The sequence below is a fragment of the Haliaeetus albicilla genome, chromosome 23, assembly GCF_947461875.1.
Source record: "Haliaeetus albicilla chromosome 23, bHalAlb1.1, whole genome shotgun sequence".
Lineage (NCBI taxonomy): Eukaryota > Metazoa > Chordata > Aves > Accipitriformes > Accipitridae > Haliaeetus > Haliaeetus albicilla.
The window spans coordinates 2,406,893-2,419,100 of record NC_091505.1 but is presented as its reverse complement, the minus strand read 5'-3'; the positions used below and the strand labels follow the sequence as shown (position 1 = coordinate 2,419,100).

The 12,208-nt window shown below is 45.1% G+C and overlaps 1 protein-coding gene across 3 annotated transcripts in view; it reads right to left on the bottom strand.

Annotated features, from left to right (window-relative positions):
- The window catches only part of LOC104315895 (vascular endothelial growth factor receptor kdr-like), a 141,611-nt gene extending 129,691 nt beyond the window's left edge, over positions 1 to 11,920 (bottom strand). Inside the window, exon 1 of one of the 3 annotated variants that reach the window (XM_069810887.1) lies at positions 10,882 to 11,920. In XM_069810887.1, the coding sequence (XP_069666988.1) occupies positions 10,882 to 10,945 (64 nt within the window). In that variant the 5' untranslated portion in view covers positions 10,946 to 11,920. The remainder of the gene's footprint in view (positions 1 to 10,881) is intronic. The other 2 variants (XM_069810889.1, XM_069810888.1) reach the window with 2 other exon arrangements.
- Between the last annotated feature and the right edge of the window lie 288 nt (positions 11,921 to 12,208).

Genomic DNA, 12,208 nt, shown 5'->3' with positions numbered 1-12,208 from the left:
ATTAACTATCATTGCTGCTCCAGGGATGCAAAAGAAATGCATATATCAGAAATGTCCAGAACCTGTAATAGCAATCTCAGAATTGTAAAATAAAGCCTTCAGTATTTCCCTCATACAGATTGTCATGCACTGGACTCTGGATTAAAGATTACACTTGGCCTCTTGTTCAGGAAAAGGGCTAGTTCATCGATAAGGTGATTTCTACCTTATTAATTATGAAGTGTGGTCACACTAGGTGTGAAGCCACCTGAGGAGGAGTAGTGACAGCACCGTTGCTATTTGAATGCACATCCCTGTCCCTTCTCTGCACAAGAAAATCTTTAGTGGCTTTCTTTACGCAGCAAACTAGCCCCTAAAGGACATTCTGCAGTACTGCACAGGCAGTGCGAGCTATCCAGGGCACTTGCAGACCCTGGACCAACTAGTTGTGTTTACAAATAGATCCGATTTATGCTGGTAAGAGATTCATGCTGTCAGCTTTGTGTCTCATATTTCTGGCCAAACTGATTCTACCCAGTCATTTATCTTACAATGATTATTCCTGTTTTCCCAAGCAATAGCTGCCTGTTTCTGAAATACACCTTTATCTTTTTAATGAAAACTATCTTGAAAAACAAAATTTTTGTATAAAACTTTCAGTTAAATTGGGAAGATGTTGAGACCAAAATTTTTAGGTCAAGTGGTCAGACTGAGGGACATCCCAGGCATAGGTAAACAGATAGGCAGAACGTCAAAGTTGCGTTGCTCCATGCCAGACACAAATCCATGTAGTATTTAAAAGTCTACATTAATGTTTTAAAGTACAGTGATACTGTGATACTGTACAGTGGAATAGCAAATGGCCTTGAATGGCAGCTATGCAAACTCTACTCCATGGAAATCAAAACTAGCTCAGTTTTAGCTTTTCCACTAATCCCACTGTGAGCACAGAATTTTCAGCTTTACTGCCCCGATTTTCTCAAAAGTGCAGGACAGGTTTGGCAAATGAAAACTGAGATTTATACCCAGACAAAACTGTCTCCTTTCCTCTTCTTTTGTCCTTCTGCCAGAAACTCTCCAGAAAGCTGAAGATGCTGTCATGAAGAATGTTAAAACAAATTGTGCACGTATTCTTGGGATGGGAAAAGGAGAGCCTTTCTCTTGGGAGCATTAGTCTGTGCTTGTAGACTTATGGGATGTCATAGTGCCTGTTTGTGGATGCCTGCCCTAGATGATATTGTATACCAGCTCTGACATGCTGGATAGTACATTAGGAAAAGAATGCTAGTAAGTTATTTTTAATAACAATATAATAACCGTAGTTATGCATAAAATTCAACAGAGACCAACTTCAGTAACCAGAAGGCACACTACTTCATGATTTATTAAATTAAATTAATAATGGCGTTTCACCGTGTAGGTTTGAACATTACATTTCAAATGCAAAGCAGACAACAATAAAAAAGGCAAAGTACATGGCTAATTTATACCAAATATTTTTATCCTTGATATAAAGATCACAGTCCAATTAATATATTGTGAAACCCCATATTTCTTTTAGGGGTCTTTCTAGTTCCTCTTTCTGGTCTAACGATGCTCTTCTGATATAAGCCATAGCATATAAAGAACCAACTCTACCGGTCTTTCTGTTTGAAAAGTCTATAGGTCAGAGTAATCCCATGTGTCCATAATACTAAGAAGAAGAAATCAGCCTTGTATACATCCTCCTTCAAATGTAATGACAAAATTTCCTGATGGGAATTGCAGTGTACAATACTGTCTGGAGCCAGATGGGGGGAATCTTTGACATACCCTGCTCAGCGGCCTGCTGTCTTCCTGAATTCACCTTGCCCAGACAGTTCCTTCATCCCAGGAGTCACGCCATACTGGGTTTTCTGTTTTGACCTGCACTTCTCTTTCATTAGGGCAGGGTGATATTGCCCAAATTGACGCAGAGAACGAAGCTACCCATGTTTATTTGACTTGGTGAGAAAGCCATGAGAAAACAGTCCAAATGTGAGCACAGCCTAGAAACCCCGGAGCAGTTCCAAACCTATAAATACATCACACTGAAGACTTGGGTTTATCTCCTTTCTGGACAAAGTCAGAACCTGATGTATCAGTGGATTAAGTAATAAAACTGTTAACGGGATCATTAGCAGCTTCATGGTAACAACTGGGCCTTACTTTCCCAGAGACCCATGGTATCATTATATTTGGAAAAGTCATCACTGAGTGGGATGATGAGCTGTGAGAAACACATGGCTCTTGCAAAGTGAGATGGGCCAACGGCATTGAGATCACAGCCAGAGGAGGCTCTGCCCCAGGGAATCCCTCCCCATTGCAAGCTCTGCTTGGTTCATGCTGACATAGGATTCAGGGGATTAATTACTCTCTCTGGTAATTCCTATTGGGCCAAACCCTGTTCTCTTGCTGTTGCTCTGTCCTTACTCAATAGAAGATTTGCCAAGACTGAAGGAAAGTTGGTTTAAGCATGAGAGCCTCCAGGAGGCTTAGCAGAATGCGATCTTTAAAGCCAAAAGAAATGTGAAGCGAGAGCGTACACTGGAGCGTTCAGGAGTAGCAGTAGGGGTTGTGCTGCCTCACACAACGGGATGTTGCTGCAGTCTCGGTGCAGGGGCCACACACTGGCTTTCCTTCATCACAGGAAAGTAAGCAGGTTACTTAGCTTTCTCAAGTGAATTTTCACTTCCAAAACAAATCGGGATTTTCCAGCAAGATCTACCTCTATAAAGCATGCAGTGAGAGAGCAGCTTTCAGGCAGTTCTTTTCTCACTCAGATTCTACCACAAAATGTATGAACAACCATAATAAAATAAATGTTCTTAGTCACACAAAGGAAAATTCAAAGGCAGGCTATTGTCTTCAGCCAAGCTACAGCTTTAAACCTGTGTAACTGAGAGGAAAGCTTGTCCCAAGTGCATTAACATGAAATGAAAGTAATCCAGACATCATCCATTTGTAGAGAAAAAAATGTGGCAGGCCAAAAGGTTAGCCGATTCTCTCTGCTTCGCACCATGTAATAACTTAAATTGTGTTTAAAAGGTTCTCAGGGTGACATCATTGTTTACATTCACTTGAATCATCCTTTAATTGTAACAGTACAAAACCCTTTTAACTAGCCAAATTTGCTGTTTAGCTCCGTCCTGCTGTGTCATGCAGCAAGAGCTGATACAACTTCCTTGCCTTATCTACATCCAGAAAGAGATCTGGGAAAAACTTTTCTCCCCACACCTGGGCACTGCATTCTTGTTTCTTCTGCTATTCCTCATGGGTTATGGAGCAAAGTAGTACCTGTGCTTTTAAGTAGTGGATGCTCATGAAGTCCTTTCCCTTATCTTTGCAAATTAGCAATGATAGTATTCATTCAGGAGTGAAGCGGCAGTGAGTGGAGTGGGTACCCTTCCCTAAGTGGAGGTGGGGGATGGACCTAGTGACCCAGTGCTGGACAACACGGCACCTGTGGGATTTATTTTTCTGCAAGGAAAGACAGGGACCTTGAGGTTTGCAACTGATAATCCGCAGTGCTTTACTTCCCTCCTTTCAAACACAGTCATATGCGTCTTCCTGTTAAGGGTTCTGGGCAATCTCTTCCAACAGCCATTTCCTGTATGAAGGCGTATTGTAATTAGGATTGCCCACAAGAAGGGCTTCCAAGTGCCACTCTGTGGGCAAGTGTTACAGCCCCTCAGGGAGCCAGCTTCAGGCAGCTGGAAGAACAAGTGAAGAAGCAGAGGGGAAAAACACATTTTATAACTCCTGGAGGACATACTGTAGTAGGCATCTGCACATTAAAATCTGCAACCCAACACAAAAGCTAGGGAAGTCCAGGCTCAGTATCAGCTTTCAGGGATGATTCGTATGGCTACAAAGGGCCAAAGTGAGCCTTTCTCAGTAGCTGTGAGGGAATGGAGGATCAGGACTGGGATTCTGGGAGGGCTCATGCTCACATCACCCGCTGCAGGCTTCTGGGGACATGGAGAAAACTGCTTTAACTCTTAAATTATTGTGTCCAGCACTGCTTTCAGTTAATGAGATATGAGTTAACAGCAAACAGGATGAATGCCTTACAGAATAGCTACTTCTGTGTATTTGTGTGGACTACCCCTACGAGCAGTCCCATTTTACTCACAGCTATAGAGGAACAGGTAAAGTAGCCCCATGGTGGTTGGTGCTTTTCCTGCAAACTGACCTTAGTGTATCTGTAAGGAAGAATTTAAGGTGTGCAATTTCTGAGCTGTGGGCTCTAAGGAAGCAAACATTTTGGCTGAGGTGGTTTAGATTCATGGAGATTTTATAAAAAATGGAACAGGTAATGACTAGGTCAAGCTTCCTTGACCCTCAAATCAAGAACAATCCCAGCAGGGCTGAAAACTCCCCTCTCTACTTCCTTGGCAATCATGTTCCCACAGTTCAGAAAAACACAGGAAGATCTAAGGAAACCTATGTGGAAACGCAGAAGACAAAGGCAAGTGATCTGAAAATAGAAGGCTGGTCCCTATATTTCCTTTACATTCTGGGCCTGAGTGTAGTTTTTGGCTGAATTTTGAAATCTTGGGGACCATATGCTTTTGCCATTCCCTGCAGGGCACAAAGGAAAACTGGTGTGTTCAGCCTTTCATCATTTGAAGGGTTAGATGAGGTTCTTTCCTCTTGCTCTGTAATGTCAAGGAGTCCTCAGTTCTAAAAGCTTTACTGCTTAGAGACACAACAAAAGCCCTAAACACTGGTTACATACACACCACACACTAGCTGTGACTCCTGGATTTCTAGATATTGAGGGGGGAAGACTTGCAAAAATTGCTTCTTGTAAAATTCACTACAGCAGGAAGACTTAGGGCATCTGCTTGCAGAAAGCAGAGGAGATTCCACTGCAGGTCTCGGGCAATCCCACTTCGGCTTGCCAAAATCTGCGCACCAGGCACAATTTTAAAGGCAAAATTCATTTTGGTACAGGGAAGAAAGACTGTGCAGACTCCTGTTATGGGAAGGCTGAGAAATTCCTCTTGGCTTTTTCTAATGTAAAAATTCAAGGAATCCAGAGCCCTGAAGGGAGTTTAGGAGACATCCAGGAAAGGGGGGAGGGGGGGGGAGCGGAAGAGAAGAGCAGGAGAGGGATGTAGGATGTAGTGAGGACAAAAAGTATGTGCTGTAAAGACAGACTAATCCAAGGACTTGGAGATGAGGGTATTGGACTGCCTCAAAAGCAGTCCAAAGACTTGAGCTCCATGAGAGTGCGTAGCTGTATTTCACTGTTAGTAACAGCCTAATACAAAAGTTAACAACATTTGCACAGGGCAGTAGCTCAGCTGCCCTTAGTATGTGAATTCACTGCTTACATTTCTAAAGCCTTTGAAAGCACAGAGCTGAGACGGTCACTCGGGTATATAAAGTGTAATGGCAAGCCCTGTCTCAGCTATGGCAAAGAAAAGCACCATCACACCAGATTCAGCTCTTTGAAGTGGGGACTGGACTTTATGCAAGAGATTCTTTCCTGTTTTGTATTCTAGTTATTGGCAAATGTGGGAGATGCAATCAGCTTATAAAAGCAGTCACAAGATTTGCCTAGTTCAGTTCCGAATTTATGTTAATACCTGGTTTCAGGTGAGCTGGGGTTCCCCACGCAAGTGTGTTCAGCACTCAGGCAGTGAGGAATTTGCACAAAATGGGCAGCCATCGGTTTTGCTCATCACAGCCTCATGAGATCAGACTCCCTACCTTCTCTGAGCCTTCCTCCTTCCCCACTTGAGGAAGTGGCTCATGGACAAGTCTCTAAGGTCACACCTCTCATACAGAAAACCTTGCTTCACATGATTTGTTCTAATCTTGCCTTGCTTCTGATGATTGCAAGCTCTCTGCTGCTGAAGTTCTGCTCCCTGGGGCAAGCTTCAAGCATGCGCTTATATTAAATGCCATTTCCAGATAATAACCTTGGCTGGTTGCTTTTGGCAGCTTCTACTATTTTCCCTGTGGCCTTAAAAAGAAAAATTAAAGAAGTGCCTAACTTGGTGAGGAGATCAGTTCTCTATTACACACATTTTATGGCAGCTTATTTAGGTAGCCAAGTTTTTTTGGTTGTTGTGACTGAGTACATTTAGATGCTCTGCCTGGAGGTGGGGACTGGAGGAACAGGAATGCCTTGATCGGCACTCAGAAGCCTTCGTGTCCTGTCAGTCATCTGAGCTGGTTTCTGAAGGAAAACACTAGGGACAGATCTATTTTGTTCCTAGCCGTTGTTTAGATATTCCAAACATCTTCTAATTACTTCCACTTGTAATTCCCATTCCAGTGACATCAGTCTGGTTTAGAGAAAAAAAGGGAAGTTGGAGTAAGGCTGATCAGAGGAAATACCAAACTAAGCACGTGAAGTTTGGTAGGGCTAAGCTTCAGTGTCCTTCTCATGCTCACTTTGAAAGTCAAACGCTGCCTCCTGGAAATTTCCTGTGTAGTTTTATAAAATGCAGGTTGCTGTTGCTGCCCCAAAAACTGTTTTGCAATGTAAACTGAAAGCAGCTTCTTTGTTCATCCTGTCCTTTGCTGATGATCAAGTGACCCTTGCTGCCTATACTTTGCAAATGTATTTGGAAGGAAAAGACGAGTTTCATCTCTGAGTGTATAAGGCATAGGGCAGATTTTCACCCTCCTTCAAACGGTGCTGGCAATCTGGAAGACAAACTTACGAAAAAAGCAGATCACCTACCACTGACTGTACCTAAGAAATCTCCTGCTGTGGTTGGAAACCTTTTGCCCTTGTGCATAAACCTAGTAGCACCATAAATATTATATATCTAGCCCAACTTGATACATTACTTCAAAGGTGAAGTAGATTGAGCTATTGCTTTGTACAAATACTTCATCATAAAATGAACAATTCAGAGAATGTATGAAAGGACAGAGATAACTCAAATGTACCTCATTGCTTTTATTTAGATTGATACATATTAGCAGGCCAATGGGGAAATGTGCGCAGATAAATATTTTTAAAAATTTTTAAAGAAAATACTATAAGTTCTTGTAACTGAAACCTTCAACAAACAATCTGGTTTGTATTCTCAGTATTCTTTTGGGTATGATGCTGTTATTGAGAAGTTTGGGGAGTATTCAGTAATACTTTACATTTTTTTCCTTGCCTTAAATGGATGAATTAGTGTAAAGAGATTTCCAGTTGGTTTTGAATGTGGCAGCTTCAGGCAGGAGGCTCATATATCACAATGTCAAAAAAAAGTCTTCTCTGCGTTTTATAACATTTTCCCACAGTAAAGCAAATGTTTAGGAATAACACCAATTAAGAGACACATTTTTGGTTTACTAGAACCAATCAACAGCCTGTATTGTCAGCTCTCCAATCCTCAACTTTCCAGCACTGACTGCCTCAGAGAAAGGTGAAAGCATACCCTTAATGCCTCTGAATTTGCAACAGTGCACTGCTGAGCCCGAAGTCTTCCCGGCTATACGCAGTGAGCATCCTAGTTGGCAAACCAGGAGGAGTCTGAGCTCCTGAAGATTTTGACTTAGCTACTGCTATGTGGTATAATTGAAACGTATATGTTAGCAAGCTAAATTGCCCACCCTAGTATATTCTATTTGTAGAAGAGGTTGCAAAATGAAACAAAATTTTTTCGATTTCAAACTTGCTTTAATTTCAAAGGGATCAGGCAGGACCTAATTTTTGTTCTTGAATCTTGTTAGTTTTCCAGTATTAAATCACTGAAATTACTGAGTTTATTCCAATACCTGAAAAGTACTTTGGATTGCTTATATATTAAAAACTTTTTGATGATAATCTCAGGTGGTAAAAGATACTAAATTTTTCATGCAAGATAGAAGGTGTTTCTAGTGTAAAAAATTATTTTCAGATTATTTTTTAAAGGGCTGTTTTTCAGCCAACCCACTCCATACCTAAATCATGTGCCAGCTGTTGGCATCTGCACAATAATTACTACAACAAAAGTTTTGAGCAGAAAGACCCTAACTAGTACTCTAAGGAGTTGAACATAAGCTGTGTGACAAGCAAAAAGAAAGTGGAAATTTAATGATACTCATAGAACTGTCTGAGGAAATTTAAAGATGCATAAAATATTTTGAAGCTGTGTTTTATAATAAGGCAGGAAATTATTGGGATGATGTTTGCATGGTCTCTTTCCCCCTGCTAAACACCCACAAAGGACTGAAAGCACCAAATAAGTTAGGAGTTCTCTAGAGGAGACCATTCTTTGATCTGGATGAACTACATGGCTACGGTTATCTTCTGTCCTCTGGCATCCACAGCACACCTAGACAGCCTTGGCAAGCTGCTGAGCAGAAGATAAGGACACAGTGGTTGTGATCAGCTACTAATAGAGAAGGAGAGGGCACTCAGACTCCTTTGCTGAGGTTTGGTATGAGCTGAGAGAGCTTCTTTTCACTCGGGCACCTGGGAAGTCCTGACTGGGGAGGTATCCCTCGGCAGGGCAGCTGCGCTGCCCTCACTCAGCACCTCAGGTACTGAATATCTCTCACAGTTGTAAAATCTGTTATCTGCATTGCAGATGAAATTGTTTAGCTTTGAATCAGAGTCAGCGTCTTCAGCACAAATGTGCCTAATTTTGACCACAAAGATCCCAGAGAAGGTTTAACCTACAGCCTGCAGAATAGATCTGTGCCTCTTGTGCCTTGGGAGGTCAAACAAAGTTTCACCAAGTTCATTGCTGGAGATGAACTTTGAGGGAAAGGTGGCCGAGGAGTTAATACCTCCATAACATCAGTGCTATCCAGAATCCTCCGACTTCCTGGCCCTGTTTCAGTTTGGCTTCCAGCCTAATTAGGGCACACAGAGACTGTGCTAACATACTATCTTTTCCTAATGATGGGCAAAGGTCTGACATCCATAATGCTGCTTCCAAATCCATCATCAGTCTTTGCCTACAGGGACAGTTAGCGATGTGCCTGCCTTCCTTTCTTTGTCACAGGATGTGGACATTGCCTTCTCTCTGCCTTCTCTGTGCCTGGCACTAATGGGAAAGTGAATCTGGACCAAATTCCAAAGTTATTTAGGACCACAATTATTAGGGAAGTAACCTGGTAAGTAAGGACCCAAGTCAGCCCTGAAACGTGGGTAGCATCTCTAGCCAGGCTTCTCACCCACCTCCTCAGTAACAACTGCACTGTGCTCCACTTCATCCTGGAGCCTCAGAAACACTTGTTGCAAGACACGCTTTCTCCCTTCTGCCAAATACTTGTTATTATCTCTCTCTGATCCATGAAAGTCTGCAGTGATTTATGCCTTTGTGAAAATCACGCTGGATTTCTGGTAATATGCCTTCTATGGGCAACCTTTCCAGACTATTCAGACGTTAAAACTAACATAGCATGCAGCTGGCTGCTCACGCACGTGTCAGCCAGATGGAGCACATTACGGGAATTCTCCGAGGGCTGCATGAGCTTCCTATGCCGGGCCAGGTGCAACTCAAGGTGTGGGTACTGGTGTCCAGTGTGGTGCGGGACTACCTTCTCGGGGGTTAACTTGGGCACTGCTAGGGTTTCTGTGGTGGAGGGGCTCCTTTCTACCTGTAAGGTTTGCTGCTTCAGTTTTTTCAGGAAGAGCCCTTTGGAGCGCAATCTCAGGCTTAGCTATTTACTCTGTAGGCAACTGTGGGGAAGGTGCTGTAGGGGATGTGTGAAATTCACTGGGGCTAGTGCTTGCCAATCAGTTCCTTTCTGCAGAAGGAATACATTAAAACCCTGAATGAATCCAAGAAAATCAAGGACAGTGGTGCTTCACAGTGTTTCCAGAAGCTATGCTCTTGATATTAAACTACAAAAAGATTATAATATGCTAAAGAAGCGACAGTCTTGTGCTGTGAAATACATTCAGTATAAAAAAAAAAAAATCATCATTACTGTCAGAAGGAATTCCCCAGAAATAACAGACCGTCTCCCTTACACAATTTGCAGTGTCATGAATGAATAGCACGGTAATCCAGCAAAATCCTTACGCTTAATGAGATAATGAAAAGTCACACGGCAGATGGAAAAGCTCTTCTAAATCTCATTAACCTGCCTCTTGGCTTTTCCGATATCAGCGAAAATCAGGAGTAACTCCAGGGGGGCGAGCGCCTTTGCAGCAGGGTAAAATGAGCGCTGGAGAACGGGGAACCTAACCGAGCATCTGGGCTGGGAAGGGGGATGCAGTGGAGAGACACCACATGAATAAGAACTGAAATATCAAAGAGAAGGTAGGCGTTTGCCTGCGATATCTGTACCCACGCAGCTCCGACACGAGCGCCGATCCCCCCCGAAGAAAGCGAGGTAGCCCACGCGCCCTGCCCGCGCTGCGTGGAGCGTTCCCAGACACGCCACCGTTCTTCCTCCTCCTTTTGAAGCCTTTTCTTCCTCAGGTCTGCTTCCAACCATCAAATGCGAGGCGAAAACGCTCCCACGCCGGGGAGGGAGAGGCGCAAAGACGCCGGGCCCCACAAGTTGCTATTTTTAACCAAGCGCCGAACCCTCGAGGGGATCAGGAGCAGGGGAAAAAAAAACAACCAAAAAAAAAACCCCAAACCCAACAAAACAACCCCCAAACAGTGTCCTTTAAGTGCAACACTTCAAGGAGATTTTTTGTCTTTCGTTATTATTTTCCCTGTAGATACGCCACCTAGCGCCCGCCGCGCGCGCTCGCCTGAGGTAACAGCGCGGGAAGAGCGGGGAGAGCGGGGCGGGCGGGGGGGACACGGGCACACGGACGGCACCGGCGGTCTTCGGGCAAGGGGCAGCGGCGGGCTGCCTGCCGGGACCCCTTCCCCACCCCACCACCCTCTCCTCGGCCCCGCCGCCCTCCGCTGCTCAGCCGCCCTGGGAGGCGAGCGGGGGAGAAGGAGAAACCCAGGTGTGAGCGGGTCTTACCGTGCATCAGGAGCAGCCCCTGAAGGGCATAGACGGCCAGGGCGGTGCTGGGCCTGGGGACCATCGCCGGTGCCGGTGACTGCTATATCCCTTGCGAGGAGCGGGAAGAGAGGTCCGCGAACCGGGGATAAGTTTTCTTTCCAGCAACAAGTTTCTGAAAGCCTGCGGGGCTGGAGCGGGAAGGGAGGGGAAGAGGACGGCGTGCAGAAGTTCCCACTTGTTGATTCCAGTTAAATTGTTCTTTCCATTCACTGCTTCATCCTTGGGCTGCGGATTTTGTTTTCCTTCCTTTCTTCTCGAGGTGCAAGTTTTTAGGCTTTTTTCCCCCCTCTTTTCACAATAACTTTATTCCTCGTTTCCCCCTGCTTTTCTAATTTGCAGGGTGCCTGGGGGGGAGTGTTACTCTGCCTGAGAAGAGAAGGCTCCCCAGCCCGCCTGAGTGGTGCAAAGCAACTCAAGGGGTTAAATAGCAGAGCGAAGCACCAGAAAAGTTTGGCAAAAAGTTTCCTCCAGTCAGTGAGTCGCTGCTCCGAGCAGTCCTTTGCCTGGAGTTTGGGATAAGGTGGCTGAACGGAAAAGCCTCCTCTTAGACGTATTTATCCAAGGAGGTGCAGGTGCTGCAGAGATGAGGAAGAAGAACAATCTCTCAACTTCAGTGAGTTTCGCAAGGCAGGATGAGAGGGAGCTTCCAGGGCCCCCAGCCTGGCTACCTGCCGGGGGGCACCCCGCAGCGCCCAGGGCAGGCAGCCGGCAGGCAGTGGAGCTTGGGCATGGCCAGATCCCGCCTTAGGTGTTTCCCTTTTCCCCCACGCCTCTGGGTTTGGTTTGGTTTGCTTTCTCTGGGAAGTTTGATGCGAGCCCGAGATTCTTTATAGGGACAGGAAAAAAAAAAAAAAGAGGAAGGAGAGACGTCACCAGCCGAGGCAAGGGGACTTCATGCTCTCTCTCCCTCCCTGTGCTTTCACAGAGCTCCTGGATTTCCTGTTGCTGCTGCTGCTGCCTGAGATGGGGTAAAGATATGAACTGGGTTGTCCCCTGCTGCCTCCCAGCATCCCAGCATCGCCTGTACCTGCAAAGCCAGAGCTGCGTGAGCATCAGGTGGCAACATCTTCCCCAAGTCCTGTCCCCGCTTTCCCCAAAGGCAGAAAGGTGGTCAGGGTGTCACCATCTCCCTCCCGGCTCTGGGGCTCTTGGGACTCCAGGGCACGGGGAAGGGGAGCGCAGAGGGACACCACCCGAGAAACAAGCTCTCTTGCAGGAGTGCTGTCTTTGCCCCCCTTCCCCTGGTTATTTAGCAGTTTGGGGGTCCCTTTACGCTGCTCAGTGT